The sequence below is a fragment of the Tetrao urogallus genome (genome assembly GCF_951394365.1).
Source record: "Tetrao urogallus genome assembly, chromosome: 1".
Classification (NCBI taxonomy): domain Eukaryota; kingdom Metazoa; phylum Chordata; class Aves; order Galliformes; family Phasianidae; genus Tetrao; species Tetrao urogallus.
In genome coordinates, this window is record NC_136813.1 from 190,598,148 (window position 1) to 190,614,753 (window position 16,606).

At 39.3% G+C, this 16,606-nt stretch overlaps 1 protein-coding gene across 1 annotated transcript in view; it reads left to right on the forward strand.

Moving 5' to 3' along the window:
- Window positions 1–16,606, forward strand: part of MKLN1 (muskelin 1) — a gene marked incomplete at its 5' end in the record, with an annotated part of 100,368 nt that overhangs the window by 37,205 nt on the left and 46,557 nt on the right. Inside the window, 3 exons of the mRNA XM_079540440.1 lie at window positions 5,621–5,698; window positions 6,881–6,946; window positions 14,860–14,972. Coding sequence (XP_079396566.1) covers window positions 5,621–5,698; window positions 6,881–6,946; window positions 14,860–14,972 — 257 coding nt within the window. The remainder of the gene's footprint in view (window positions 1–5,620; window positions 5,699–6,880; window positions 6,947–14,859; window positions 14,973–16,606) is intronic.

Genomic DNA, 16,606 nt, shown 5'->3' on the forward strand with positions numbered 1-16,606 from the left:
GCAACACACTATGGGTAGCTTAGCAGGAGAGTCTCCAAGCAGCAGAGTGAAGTTTCCTTACTGTTTCTGAGGGACAGAATAATATGCATGGGTGTGTTTATATTTCTTCCTTTTAATCTAGCACCTGGCTAGTTGCAGTTAAATGTCAGTGTATGCATCTCCCATTGCTCTGCTGCTTATCCTTAATGATTTTGCTTGCCTTTGAATACATTAACCTGCCTTCCCCCTTCCCTTCTGCGTTTATTTTTGCTGTCTTCAGCTTTTGTACCCATTTAAAGCTCCCAGCACCCTTCAGTGTGAAGTGATATCTGTCTCAAGACACTGAGGCTGCATCCCATATTTTCTGTAAGCTGGCAGAACTTGAACTGGGTCAATCCCTGCTCAGGACAGTATGTGCCCTCGCCCCTTGCTTGGTGGCACTTGGTGCTCGTGTTGCCGCGCGGTAAGCCAGGTCAGGGAACTGATTCAGCTACAGTGGGGGGACTTAAAAGGGCAGGAACTAAAAACTTGAAACTGCTGCTGAAGGAGCTTGTCCATGGTTAGATCAGTTGACTGTCATAAGGCAAGTAGCTGAACACACTTGGTATCTCACAGCTGGGTCTTTCCCTTTCTAGCTAGGATGGGAATAGATGTTTTCAGTCTTCACCACTTTCTCCTACAATATCAGCTCCCTGTGGTCCTCCGCAGTTATCTATCCTTGCTTTGTTCTCGATGTGTCTGAAGTGCTTCTGTTTGAAAAAGGCTTGTTTGCACCCAGCGCCTCACTTTCTTGGTAGCTTGGTTGTGCAGTCTCCTAGCTTGCTACTGAAGGTATGGGTTTTGTAACTGAGCTCTCCACTGCATTTTCTTGTGAAATAGATGCAGATTAACTTCAGTTCTGTGTATGATGAGTTCGTGTAGTTGAAGTGTAGAGTTAATTGAGATACACAGATTCTTAAATTATCCCTGTTACGGAACAGTTTGCTCTTTGAACAGACTGGACATGAATATTTGAACTGCTGACCTCTTGCTGATCTGAGAGTTCGTAGCCTTAAAGGAACCAACAAAGTGCAGTGAGGTTGGCAGTGATACTGCTTGCTCCGTGCAGCCTAAGATTTGATTTGTAGGGGCTAATGTTTGCAGCAATAGGTGTTTAAAAAGTGAAATGTGATACATCTTTTGTAGGCTATTTCCATAGGCTTAGTCATGTAGAAAAAGAGTAGGTGGTCAAGAATTAGTGCTAGCAGAGCTAAACTCTCATTCTTTTGCATTGCTAATGGTGAACGCTGTCTTCCACCTCACATCACCAGATGATTTCTTTTGAGAGCTCAGTGGCAGGCAGCCACACTTTTCCCGCAGATTCTTTTGACTTGTGCATTAGACTTAGAAAATGGGCAAATGGAAACTCTGGCAGCTGTCTGACTTCCGCTCAGAAATAAAAGGTTCCTTAAATCTCAGCTGGTTCACAGACTTGGTTCAAATGCTTCACATTTGGATTCATTCCTATAGCTTTCAACCAGCCTATACTGAAGAAAAAAATCTGCTTAGTATTCCTACAGAGAGCATGAGGAGTGCAAATTACTTGGTGAACTGGTTGCAACTACTGGAGGCATAGAAGGCTGCTTGAAATGGATTGAAGATCTGCTAGGTCTGCTGCATATTAGTATTCCAGGGACTCATTTGTTCCTTCTGGCAAGTCTCCTATCTGTACGCAGTACACTGTCTGTCTGCTTACACATGGGCCCCATACAATGAATAAGATGGTGATTTACAGCCTGAAGGCTCAAATGTCTCCCAAAACTTGAGGTGTACAGGAACATCTGTATTCTCCTGGAAGCTGTTGACAAACACCACTTAATTTTAACTTCAAATACTTTGGAGTTCATGTTAGAGAAATTATAGGCTGGTTTGCTGCTCTGTGTTATACTGGGATAGATGGAGGAGAGAAGCTTGGTAGGGATTCAAGGCCTATGGTAAGTAGATCACAGAATTGTGGAATCCTAGGGGCTGGAAGGAACCTCTGGAGCTAATCAGGTCCCACCCCCTTTACAGTAGGCTGCAGATGGTGTGGTATGATGTACAGTGGTATGATTTCTGTAGAAGCAGGTATCTTGTAGGAGAGCTAACCTTGCATCCTGATTGTTTTCTCTTATTAAGAGGAAAGTAAGAGGATATCATAGTTTTGAGGCTTGAAAATTCATGCTTTCTTGTTGCTTTCACATCTTAAAGAAATTACATGGTGGCTGGATTCTTGTCTGATCTCATCTTTTTCTGCTTCAGATTTTGTTTGGAAGCATTTTCTGACTATAAAAACTTTATGATTTTATTTTACAAAGAAAAACATCTGAAACTGTGAAACCCCCAAGAAAACAAATCCCCAAACTCCAGGAGTCATGGACAAAATGTTGCTTTGAAGTTTTTCATGCCATTAATAGTGAAGTGAGTAGATTTCACTGTTTCTAACTAGATGTGCGTGTTGCCTAAAATTAAGCTTAGTACAATTTTCACTTGTTTCTGATCAGCTTCACAAAGTTAAATATTTTGGTTGGCAGTGTTTGTTTTAATCTCTTCTGGGTAGTGTGTAATTGATGGACAAAATAAAGCCTTCAGTTACCAGATGAAATGCACTAGGTTTAACTATTGTGAAGTTCATGTTGTTACATCCAAAATGCGTCACAACTTGTTGCAAAGTGTTTGTAAATAGTACAAGATAAAAGTACCATCTTTGGCTGCAGTGCTACAGAGTAAACATGGACATTGAGATGAGAGACTGCAGGGCCTAAGGAAACTACTTCTTTTAAAGGTTTACACTTCACACTTTTTCTACAGTGAGCTTGAAATTTATTTTAAACTACTGATTCATTGGAAGCAGCTGACAAACATAAGTAGGCCTGGATCTGATCTTCAGTGCCTTGCAGAAACTTTAGAGACTTTTTGGTCAGCAGCTCTATTCTGGCTAGAGACACAAGGAGTGTGCTAGAAGTCTGGCATCAGATACAGAACCCACCTAGAAATCCTTTTTTCTTTTTTTTTCTCCTCTTCTCCCTGTGGTGTCAGGCAGGTGGTGATTCAGCTCCCAAAACAAGCTGCTTCTGGTTTGTGGTACAAGTAGAATGAGTGTGGAACTGCTCCCAGCAGAAAGAAACATTTCTGGGAAGTGAGCTGGAGCATTTCCAAACCAATGTCCCATGGAAGACAAGAAGCATTATTAAAAGAGGCTGAAAGCACAGTAGGGGAGAAGTATCATATCTTGACAAGTGCAGCCTGTGGGTGTTGAGCATGGGAGAGAGGTTAAATCACCCTTTCGGATCATATGTGGTGTAATTCATCCTCTTGAGCTATTTATGTCCAATTATCTATTGGCTGCCATAGGGATAAATACAGTTTTGTCTTTGGACTTAAAGACTGGAAAATGATAACCAGGAGGCTGAATTTCTATCTAGGCTTGTGTCTAGTAAAATCTGACTCAGTATGGAATTGCTTACAGTGCATACGTTTGTTCTATTGGCTTTTCTGAGTCGGAATTCATGAAATCTCAAGCCTCTTGTGTTTTATTCCACCTTTATTAATGCTGAAGAAATCTGAGTAACAGTCCCAGTCTTAAAACTGAAACAAGCCATTCTACATATGCTGAGCAAACTTCTGATTTTCCTCAATTACCTATTACGAGAGAGCTCATGTTCTTGACTTTAAGACAGGTAAGAGTAAAATCTGCCCTGCTTTAACAGAGTAGTAAGTCTGAAAAACTTGCTGAACAGAGTTGAAGAAAGTTGAAAGCAGTTTTGTGTTTTAAGACCAAATTCAGTACCTTTTAGGAATTCTTGAGTGCCTTTAGTTTTCCTATTAGGTGGTTTCTAAATAGAGTATTCATATTCTCCCAGGAAGTCCTTGCTGGCTTGAGTTTTAATTAAAACTGGATTTCAGTCATGACAAAGTACAGGATGCCAGGAAATGCTCTAAAATATCCTCTGAATGTTGTGTCACGCTTACCAAAGATTCTTACCTTTTTTGAAACTAAATAGGTACATGCGCAGTAAAGAATGATCTTTTTTTTTCCCTCTGTGCCCACCAAAGGATTTGTATAAATAAATGGAGGCATTCACAAATGTTACGTTCTTACCTCAAAGCCACAATTACTGGGGTTGGAAGAACTGAGAAGTGTTACATAGAACTTGGTAATTTCATTTTTCCTTTCACTGCTGAGGAATGTGAAAGTGATTCCTGAGCTAGTTGGCTAGGTCTGATTCTAGTGAAGAGCAAAGCTGTTAGGAACATGATGAAGGATTTCTGAACGCATCCTACCCTTGACCGAGCAGCCTATGTGCAATGTTCTGTTTATTATAAATATTATGTAAATCTGTCATTGGAATTCTGAGTCTGCTCATGTTAGTAGTTATAGTACTAGCGGTGTAAAACTGGCTGTCTGAACTCATTTTTTTTTTCTAGTACTGTATAAATGGAGTACAAATGCTTGTAATAAATCTGTCTATAGATGGTGAGGTAATGGGTGGGATAGAGGCAGGTGGGTGTTAAGGGAAGCAGCGATCAGGAGACTGGCTACTAGCAGTGTAGTAGTTTGAGATGCATGCAGAAAGTTAGGGAGTTTTTCTTAATGAAGTCATTTGAAGACTGGTATAAGTTTCTCAGTGCTTGCTAAGCTCTTCTCTTTGGAAGAAGAGTTTAAAAAATTAAATATTTGTCTAGTAAACTCATGATACGTGTAGAACACAATTAGGATCTGACCTCTTGATGCGAAGCAAATTACATCTGGTAAGTGTATAGAGGGAGAGAAGACCGCCCATGGAATGTGGCTAGAGTGCTGCAAGTTACTGCTTCTTACAGAAATGCTGCAGTTGGCATATCTGGCCAGTGACCTCATGTTTCTTCTGTTTATCTTCTTGTTTAAGTCTCTGAGGAGAGTGTAAGCTATTATTTTGTTTCTCATCCAATGCTTGGTTGTCCCCTGTTGTAGCTTTTAATCTGCTTTTCTTTTTCAGGTGAAAATCCAGAGATACTATCTGACCTAGTTTTGCATTAACATGTGTTAAAATGGTTGAATTTGATGTGCATTGGCAACTTCTCTTTTGATTAAATAAGGGGGTGGGAATCTATTCTTAACTAAATACATCACATTGGAGATTTACAGACAATTGGCATGACCTGGCAGGCAGACTTTATAACTGTTCATTGATATAGTAATGAGTCCTCTTCTTATTGTAGTGCTTCCTCATTAAGTTCATTAGCAAGTTTAACTTATGTATGGAGAAATTATTTAAAATGAAGGCATCATAGAGTCATTAAGGTCATCTAGTCGAACCATCAACTCATCACCACCATGCCCACTAAGCCATGTCCTTCAGTGTCTGCAAAGGACCAACAGAAAGCACTTTCTGACTTTCTGGGGCGTGCATGGTATGACTCAAACACTTGCAGTGCAAGGTCATTGCCATGACAACATGTCAGAGTTGTTAGGGAGGTAGTGGAGGCCATTGCCTGACAGGATGGTCCTGCTTTGCTGACAAATGAGCATACCTTTTGGAAGAGTATACTGGATTGACTGCTTTAGTTTTTTGTTTTTTTTTTTTTCTTTTGCTATAGTTGAAATATAAGCCTTTTATATAGCAGGAGTTTTGTTTTGCAGATGGCTTATTCAATCAGTATATCAGTCAACAAGAATACAAACCTCGCTGGGGACAGATTATCCCCAAAAGCTCCAAAGGTAAGGATTTTTCTAAAGCTATAGCCCTCGTACTACTCGTTCTTTCATGCTCTTTTCTGGATGTAGAGCAAGACATTGATGCAAGAAGGCCTTTTGTAGGACAGCTGATCTGGAAAATGTTATCATCTGTGAAAAATTTGCTATTTGTCTGCAGATCAATGAAATGTAACCTGGTCTCTGGTTGAATAAGGAATGCTCCAAGAACACTAGCTGTCACTTCAAGGATAACTAATCATTTCACGAGTAAAACTCAGACTATGTTACCTGCAGGATTCTGTTTAATGTGTGGAGTCATCTTAAAGGGAGATGTACTGCTGAGAGTGGCAAATAAATGCATTATCTTAACGTGGAATATTCCAGACTTGAAGCGTATCTTTTGAAATCTTTATCTACTGTACAGTAAATCTAAACTGCAGAATCTACCCCCAAGTATTGACTACAAAGGACAAAAATGACTGTGCAGCAACTGCAGGATTCAAAGCGCCGGTCACCAAGTATGGAGCCCGATCCCTAAACTTCTTGGGGAAGGGTTATGTATGAATGTAAACAGACATATCTTCCAGTAGAATCTGGATTATCTTTCTAATATTGCTTCCCTGTCCTGAAAAATTAAGAAATCTGAAGTGGCTTGGAAAACTACTTTAATTGGACAGTTGGAATTCCTTTATGTGAGAACAAATAATTGGTGCAAAGCTAACTGTTCTATCCACACCATTAGCCCTTTGCTTCACTCCCTTGGGTACAGCACTGTGTTGTCTGAGTATCTGTTCTCACTTGTCTGCCTTTAGGCAGCATTGGGTGGGAGATAAAGGGAGAGCAAAAGATTTTCAGTGTTCCCACTACTGGAAAGTTTCAAAGGTAGCTCAGGCCTCATTTGTGAGGACCTGCATGCTTCAGGAACTCTGTGGATCCTTTGGAAGGCTCCTAGAATTGCAGTAGAGTACTGTATTCACTTTAGTTATTTATTGGAGCAGTCAGCAGATAATTGTACAGTTTTATTTTGAATTTTACAATGTGTGGAAGAATACTAACTGAAGAAAGTGTTAAAGTTCAAAAATGATGAGTTAAGTCACGCTGCTTTTGTATAGCACTTGAACTATACACGAAGTTCTATCCTTTCTGTTTAAGGTCTTATAACAGATGGCATTCTTTCACTCCTCTTTTTTTTTTTTTTTTTTAAAGGTGATGGGGAAGACAGCCGACCAGGGATGAGAGGAGGCCATCAGATGGTTATAGATGTTCAAACAGGTGAGTAGTTACTGATTTCTTTTCTCAAAGAATTTAGTTACCTAATGAGATTTTTCACACAAGTATTGCGAATGTATTCTTTTGAGAATGCCTTAATTTTAATTTTTGGAGAAAAATTGTACTTTTGAATAATTGCATTAAATAATCTACTTTCTTTGCCTGGAGCATATTCCAATTGCTTTCCCCACTTGCTGCTTCCCTGCTAATACCCCGTTGGGCCTTTAACTCCTCACTACTTCACTAAGAAGCCAAGAACAAGTGGTTTAAATAATTTCTGTCTTTCTTCCCCCTTTTGAGCAGATGCTTATACAAGAGAAATTAGGGATGATTATTTCTCTTATCTCTCCTATATATCATCTGCTTTGGAATAGCACTTGAGGAATAAATCTGATGTGCTGGAATATTCCTCATATTTTGGTTAGAGTGGCTTCTGACTTCTGCTATTTTTGTGGAGGAAGTTCCATTTAAATATAATGTACTTGATGCTTTTTATGAAAACGCTTTCAATAGCAGTTTAAAAAATGGTTCAACCTCTGTTTTGCAGAGCCCATAAAGAGAAGAAAGGAAGTTATAGGTAACAGTTCTGATGAACTCTGTACTCTATAATTTTCTGTAGCTGTGTCTTCTATTTAATCAGATTTCTGTAGTGCGTCATTCCTGACTGAAGTGACTGTTCACTTAAGCTTCCCTGCCTGCATCTTTGCTAAACAAATAATTTGTATGAGTAATGGAGCTTTTCTTAGGAAAGAAGAAACAAGATCAGGGTTGTCAGTAGCAGAGAGGAATACAGGGTGGCAATGAGGGAGTTGGCAAAAAAAAACTGCAGTAGCTGTCTATCTTGTGGTCGTATTGAGAGGGATTGAAGCATGTGACAGGATAGTACCTTCAAGAGTAATTTGCTAAGTCATAGTGAACAAGCAAAAATGCAGAAGTCACCGCAGTCTTTGGCTGTTACTCAGTACGTAGTTTTTTGCTACGGAGAAAGCACTCGAGTTATTTTGTATATGAAAGCAAACTTTTTTTGGTGGAAGATTCATTAGAATGAAATGCTGCTGGAGGATAGCTGGTGTCAGCTCTACAAAAGAGGCTGTGAACGCTCCCTAGTGGTCTTAGTGAGTAAGTAGCAGTGTCTGTTTCACAAGCATGCTGAAGAAATTGCCGAGCAGTCTGGCAGTGACAGTCCTTTAGACCTGCTGAAAGCAATAGAATGATGGTAGCATGAGTCTTCGTTTCCATTTCTGTTGGTTCTTAAGTCTTGTTAAGCATATCATCTCTGCATTTCACTTATCATCTGTATCAACAAAGCAGTATAAAGCACAGATATTTTTTTCCTCTTTTTTTTTTTCTCCCCAATTGCTTAAAACTGGTTGGAGAGCATCTACGGAGAAAGAGTCTCAAGGTGTGAGAAGTGGGTTCCTAAGTCATGTTAGTCCCTTCTTGATGCAGCTCTCCAGTGGTGGCAGAATATGCTCCTTCAGAAAGTTTTACTGTGGAGCATTTAGGAAGTTTGGGAAGTTGCCCTTACTTTTGCTTCCAGGCCCACTGAGGCTTGTAAAAGCTTGTATGTTTTTGAGATTAAAAGCTTTGCCATGTAATTTAGCTTACAAACAAGCCAGGGGAAGTTCTTGGTGCTGTTTGTATTCTTAAAACCAGCTGCTGCTGACTGCTTGAGTTTTCTTTTGAACATAGGTAGCATTTAGCGAGACTGTGGGAGTTTGGCCAGTTAGGTCAGAATGTGTTTTACAGGCTGGAATTGGTCTCCCTGGCCAGCCATAAGCAAATCAAGTATTAAGAGAAAAAGGAGCAGCAGCACATTTGCAGATGTCATCCATTCCTTACAAAAAAAAACCCCAAAACCAAGACCAGGCTTACATGAATCATGAGAATTTTATTACATAAAAGTAGCAAGTTTTGGAAGCAAACTTTAATCACTCATGCCCAGGTCTGCTGTAGCTATGAATATAGCTGCAGCTGGTTCTGCTTTTTTGATTTAACCTCAGGGAAATATTAACCAGTTGCTACTGATTACAATAATATACATTTGTTTTTACTAAGTTTTGTATAACGTAGAGCCTGCCAGATGCATATATGTGTTAATGTCAGGATAGAGGAGATGAGGTGGTAAGCAGCTGAGCTAGATCTTGAGTTACTGATAGTGATTCAGTCTGCTGAATCTCTCAGTTTCTACTGAATTTCTACTCTTAGTTTCAGGTGGGGTATAGTCAGACTTGGTGCAGGCTGACTTCTAGCATGTTTTATCTTCCAATTAGAATAGGCTGAAGGTAACAAAAAGAGCAATTATGGCATCTCTATTGGCATACGGTAACTTGTAGTGGTGTAGCTCACTTCTGTCTGATGTTTACGCATTTAATACTTACTGCAGATGTCTTGGAATAAGTAGAGTGTTCTTTGTGCTTTGAAGAACTAATATAGCAAATTGAAATGAGGATGCAGGCATTTTGGGGTGTAGAGCTTGCCTTCTACATGAAAAATTTGGTAATAACTCTAACAGTTATTCCAGACTTCTATTTGTATTAGTGCTCAGATGGAAATCATCTGGGTGGCAGAAATAGGAAATTGTTCTTGGTATGCTTATAGAGAAATATGAGGCACTCCTAGTTATAGTTGGAAACTGCTGTTGCACGTGTTAAGACTCTAGACTTTAAATGAAAACAGAAGGATTATGTTTCTGCTTCTTGTGTAAGGTACTTGTCTTATGTAGGTCTCTGTATGTACAGAGAGGCTAGAGAGTTTTCTGCTCCCTGTTCTGAGGAAGGAGAAGTGTTAGGCTAGTCAGAACTGGGGGCTTAGATTAAAAATACAAACAGAAGCATTCCCAGAACACCTAAAGTGCAAGTAACCCCAAAGCTGCACAAGGGCATTCTTTCTAAAGTGAGCTGAACATCAGCCATGAAAACCTTGTATGATTTATGTAGGCCCTGGTGAAATTTTCAAGCATTGAAGTGCAGGCTTGTATATAATAATATTGCTTCCCAGATGCATTAAGTGCTGATAGAGTGATTGCCCAGTGCAGTTCCGAAGAGAGCAGGTAGGCATCTGTTCAGCACTCCTTTCTTGATTAACACAGCTTTAATTATGACCCCTCAGGACTTTCTGTAGTTCAGTTATGACATGTTTTGAAACAGCAACTCTGGAAGAAAGTGAGAACGGCTAAGCAGTGTGCCACATTCAGGTTTGAAACTTCTAATCTACGGTTTAGGGGAGTCCTGTGTTTCAGATGTCTGGCTTGTAATTCCCTGGGTAAGGTGGAGTTTTTTTGTCTGCCTTTACAGAGGAGGTACAGTTTTATGGCCTCTAGAACCATGTAACTTATTTTGGTAACAGAATGATGGAGGGTTTTTTAGGATTTGAAAAGAAAATGAACTAGTATTGAAGTTATTTGAATTAAACTCCTCCTTGGTAATATATCCTAATTGTTTTCAAGATTCATCATTATTTCATTTAGATAAAGCCACCTTATGTTTTGTCTCAGTTGTGTCAGCTTTGTCTGTTTCTCCTAACTATGGCAACTGAAATGTATTATAAAGGAAAATATTAGTGAAATGATCTTTATCAGTGTTTCTGCTACCTCTGTTCAGTCTCTGAAGCAAAATTAATTTGTTATTTTGGGTGTATGTAATTTTGCCTTTCCTTTTGTGAGAAGGAATTATTTCATTCTGTTAGATAAGTGAAAAGAGATCTGTAGGTTGGAACAGTGGGCGATTCAAAACAGTGGGCACAGTATGCCATAGTATATGTGGAGATGATGGAACCATCTCAAAAGAAACACGGAGCTATGAGAAAGATGAAGCGAGAACAGCAAACATGGGGAAGGATGCTGTTTTGCCTGAGGAAAACATTGCTATCCATAAGATATTTTATTTAAAGACAGGACTTGTGTACAAGATGAAGAGATCTCTGAAACAAAACACAGATGGCTTCTAAGCTTTGAAATACAAACAGCTGCTGCATCCTGGAGGTTACTCAACTTCGTGGTGCTTTCACATTTGAGAAGATGACTTTGTGTGCATTGTATGCCTATCCAGACTAGCTACAGCCTGAAAAAATTGTAGCCAGCCACCATCTGCACTGAAGTGATTCAGAAACTGAATGGTGGACAAGAAAATTCAACATCTGTCTGTGTATTTGAGCTCAGTGTGTTCCTTTACAAAGAACACGATGCAGCTTGCAGATAGCTCAAGAATGATATGGTTGCTGCAGGGGATGTGGAGAAAATAGGCGTTCATTTCGGGGGATAGGATGAAGAGCAGCGGACACATTGCAGCAAGAGCAGTTCTGATTAGCTACACAGGGGAAAAAAAGGCACAAAACCTATGAGAGATGATCCAGATATTGTGAAGAATCAGTCCTTATAGTTGTTTAAAGCTCTACAAAACCTGCTTTGTTACTGAAATTTGCTCTGCTGTGAGGGGTTAGAAAGAAGACTGTGGCAGATTTCTAGTAGTCTTACATGCAAAAATATTTCACTGGTTAGTTAAGTTGGAGTGTGTTCATTGCCATGATAAAACAGGGATTCTGCAGTAGGCCAAGCTTAATTTATCAGCCTGCCCTCAACAATCTTCCATTTTACATCCTGATAGGAAAACTTGCTGTGCCAGAATCCCATCAAAGATTTCATCATGCAGTGAAGACAGAGTTAAGAGGAACTTGAAAAGCTGACTTTGTGAGCTTATCCAAGCCTAGACTTAAGCTCCTGCAGGGTTTTGGGGATTTAACAGGGACTGGAAAGGGATAATGTATGTACTCTTCTGAGAACAAGGAACTTGCAGAGGTGTTGTCTGGACATATGTTAATTTTTTCAGTGTATGTTCTCGATACTTTGAGGAGTGTTCTGGCACCTTCTAGTCTTTTGGAGAGCAAAAAAAGAAAATAATTTAGACATTATGAAAACACTTTTGAATGAACAAGCAGTTTAGAAATATTCATAGAACATATTTAGAAGTATTGAATTTTTGTTCAACAGTAAATGTGAAGGAGAAAAGGATAAGATGCTGGAGGGCGCATTTGATGTCCAAAATGTAACTAGTAAAAGCTTTTTTTAGTTGTCAAAGTCAAGGGTAGATGTAACTGCTTTCATGTTTTTCTTGTTGTCTTGCAGGTTGATTTGAAAAGTTCTTCCAGTCAGTCCCTAAAACAGAACAGAATTCTGATTTAATAAAGCAATATTGATATTGCTGTGTGACATGCAGCTATGATGCAAGGAAGGAATTCCTTCCTCTGCCAGAGAACAATGTTCTTCCTGCCTGCATCTTGATTTCCCTAATGTTACTGAAGTAGAAATAATTATACCAATGTGAGACTGCTGTTTTCTCTTCAAGCTTCGCTCCAGCTGCCTGAAACCTTGTAGTCTGTTCCCTGTGTCTGATCTCCTCTTTGGTCATATACGGATGCATTGCTTAGATGTTGTGGCAATACCAAGGGATGCTGAAGTTGTACCTCTGGGTCTGTGTTAATGAGTGCTTTCCTTGAAAAAGTAACCCTTCCCATGAGATCCGAACTGAAAAATAGACTGGAGGTTGTGATACCAGTTGTGAAAGTGAGAGTAGTTCAACTTCTGTTTTGAAAAAACAAATGTTACCCCTCCCCCCTCTGCACTCCCAACTATTTTTTTCTTATCATTTGGGAGAACAGTTGTGAAGTTCAGAACTGTTGAAAAACGATTTTCCTGACATTACCAGTTGCAGATGAATTTACATATTAAGGAATGTTTTTGCTACTTCTGTAGTAAGATTAAAAATGATGGTCATTCTGGGTCTAGGTAGTGATAGAATCTTTCATCTGGGCTACAGTTTTATATCCAGATAAAGAAGAAATTTGGTATACAGTTCATGTATGCTCATGTTATTGCTGTGCTCAAGGAATCTGGGAATGCTCACAGTTCACACCGATTGTACCCCTTTTTGGTCCTTATACACCACTTAGTTCTGTGAGCTGGATTTAGGCGAATTTTAAAATCTGAGTTTTCATCGAATTCATTCAGATTTGCTATTAAATTTCATCTGAGACAACAAAGTCTTTACAGGCAGGCATGACATTTTGGCAAGGCCCCAGTAGGATACTTAGCCAGTGCCAAATCTTTTATTTTTCTCAGCTATCAATGAAGCTGTTGTGGTAATGTGGGTTTTGTGAGCTGTGAGAATTTATGCGCACAAAGAGACCTGCTCTTAGCAGGGAACACTGGGAGCCCTGAGTCCAGGAGGAAGGGTAATTAAAGTTAATGAACCAGGGTAACCTTTCCATGGTGATGACCACTATCCTGATGGTAGGTAAGGGTCAGGGCCTATTCCCATTTTATAATCACACTTTTAGCTCTGCTCTTTAATTGGTGTTGGATTAAAAATTGGCCGTTACCTTCATAATAGATCTGGCTTGTGGATTTTAAAGAAGTTTATAAAGCTCTGTGATTCTTCCGTGGCTTGTTCTTCTTGGACTTGGTTTTGTGTTGTATTAGTGTGGTCTGAAGATGAAATATTTTTAGAATTCAAGACCAGATAGCGGTGTCACTGTAATGGAAGTGACTTAATCATCTGTTGGTGTCATAACAGAGACTTATTTCTTATATGCTTCCCATGTTGGAGGCTTCATTTGGTTTCGTCAGCAAGTCTGATAAGCTTTTGAACTCGCTGTGCTTGGAGTGGTTGTGAATTTAAGGTAACATGCTGTAAGGATGAGGCTGGAATGCTGACTTAAACTGTTACTGCTCTTCTGACATGTTTTTGTGACATAGGATTGTCAGTGGTTTACGGGCTGGTTTGGCCCCGTTCTGTGACTGGTGGGGCAGAGGGATTTTGCGAAATCCGTGCCTCCAGAAAAAGGGAACAGGGGACCCCAAAATAATTAAAAACAGCGGCAACGATCTGAGGAGAAACAAACTAATTTACTAAATATAGTATTGGAATGCAAGATAACACACTATAATACAATATAATTCTGTTATATTGAATTAAAGCTAATCAAATATAATGAGAGAGCCTATCTGAAAGATGGATAGGCCTCACCACAATGCTGAGGTGAGATGAGCTGCAGGGAGAAGGGGGAGAACTGACAAAGAGTGGACAAAGAAGAGCCCATCAGGTGACCTTGCCAGGAGTTGAATCTCCTCTCTGTGACCGCAGATTTCCTTGGGGAATGCAGTTCTTCTTCTAGCAGGTACCCAGAACTTGAGCATTAACAGTTAAACTCCCAGTGCCCCACATGATGTTATGATGTGGAATACCGAAAATCAAAAATCACAAAACCATGACATAGGATAAATTATATTATGCGAGCCATTTTCCTTGAAGAGGATTTCATAACTGAAGCAAGTCGTCCTTTATAAGAGATCAACTAAATAAAAGAGGTTTTCGGCTGCTGTCTCAAATGTTTGTAGACTGTAAGTTTTTGCATCAAGCAGGGGGCGAACAGAGTTCACTCAAAAAGATTAATAATGATTGATGGCACTGGTGGACAAAGGAAGGGAAGCTGATCATGTCTGCCTGGACTTGTGCAAGGCCTTTGACATAGTCCTGCATCTGTCTCTAAATTGGAGAGAATTGGAGTTGAAGGCTGGACAATTCAGTGGATAAAGTGTATTCCTGATGGTTGTAGTGCCAGGTGAAGGCTAGTTGTGAGCGCTATTCTCTAGAGGTCAGTCTTGGGACTGATGCTCTTCAACATCTTCATCAGTGACCCAGACCGAGTGCACCTCAGCAAGTTTGCAGATGACATCCTGCTGAGTGGTGCAGTTGACAAAATAGAAGGAAGGGATGCTGTCCAGAGGGACCTGTATAGGCTAGACCTACAGTCTGTTTATCACAGGTGTTTTGTAGGTATTTATGTGTTTAAAAGCATTCTTTTTTTTTTTTTTTTTTTTTTTTAAACAAAATTAATGTGTTCTTCCTTTATTTTATTAGAAACTGTTTACTTGTTTGGTGGCTGGGATGGAACTCAAGACCTGGCTGACTTCTGGGCATACAGTGTGAAGGAGAACCAGTGGACTTGTATATCCAGAGATACTGAGAAAGAGGCAAGTAGTACATTCATACTGTTAATACTATATGAATTATTGTAGAGAAAAATGCCGTATTTCTAAAGTGCTTCTATACATGAATAGTGTGCCAAAATTATGAACAAAAAAAAAAATCAGACTTTCAAGTTCAGAAGACTTTTGAAATAGGACTGGAAAATATGAAATGGATGTGAAATTCAAGTGTTAGCTGTTACTGGGAGAAAGGTTTATTTCCCAGGAGTAGACTGATCAGCCAAAAATCAGTTCAGTGAGTAAGACATAAGTTCAATAATGTGATAAGATGGAACAAGGCTGCCAAACAAACATTTCAGACCTGATGCTGGTGTTGAGGCTCAGTAAAATTTTTTTTTAGCTTCTGTCAAAAATGTGAGTAGAAATGGACAACCAAGAGGTGAAAATATATAGAACAGAGAGTAACTGCTAGAGGTCATGCAATCCGAGGAGTTTTCATGGCATTCAAGTCATTTTCCTTGGCCTGTTTTGCTTGCTTTTTGATGTATGATACCTCTGAAATGAATGTAGATTGGGCTATAGGTGATAACAAAAAGAGAGTTCCAACCTTTGACTCATGTAATTCCCATGACATTTCACGGTATATATTAAAAATTTCCTGTGGTTATTGTGTTCAGAGTTCATTACTTGTTTGTCAGAGCATAACTGAAGTAAATTCATGCAGCGTTGTCTTGAAGGATTGAAAAGACTGAGATTTCAGCGTTTTCTGATACCTAAATTCAGGAACTGATTTCCCCAAGTATTTACAAAAGTCACAGATGTATTTTTTTTCTCATTTGAATTTTTCTGGGTTCTTGTCACTAGCTTAATTTATGAACTTAAGAGTATTGCTATTTTTTCCTGGCAAAGGTGTATAGAGGTTGCAATCAAGTAGGACAAATAGACTTAGTGGAAAATCTCACAGTAAGGCTCTTTCCCTTTGCATCTGTGCTTCATGTACAGAGTTTTTAATGTTATTTAAAAAATGAGCAATAATGAAACTGAGTGTGGTATTCTAGTACCTATCTTAACAGTGCTGTATAAAGGTTAAAAATTGTCCTTATGTTTTGTATCTTTGTGAGCTTTTTTCCTCATCACTGCTTGCAGCTCTGTACTTCTCGTGGCTTCTCACGTGTTTAGCAATACAGCGTTGAAACTGGATTTGGTCTTTCAGTGCTGTAGGGTCAGCTTGTGTAGCTGAAAAAAAAAAAAAGAGTTCATACTGTTCACCCAAAATTAAGTGGGATATGTGTGATGTAATGAGGAAATTGGGATTTAACTCTTTTATCAACTTCTATCCAAAAGATAAAGCTAGACCATCTTTTCCTTCGGTCCAGAAAATAAAGAGCCAGTAATAGTGAAAGCAAACAATAATTTTAACTGCTGTCTGTTTCACTTTTTTTCTTGTTTTGTAGCTACCCAGTGTGTGTTATTTTGTCTAACTCAGGATGCAATGTAATAAGGCCTTCCTGTCAAGAAGGGTGACTGTTTTCTTCCTGCACGAACTAGTGTGGGTAGTTCTGGTGTTTCCTTAAGCAGTTCAGTTTCTGTGGTGGTTTTTCTTTTTTTTTTTTTTTTTTTTTCTGGGATTCTTTCTTATCCAGTTGAGCTTCTGTAGAGCTTGGGAGGCCTGGCTGGGA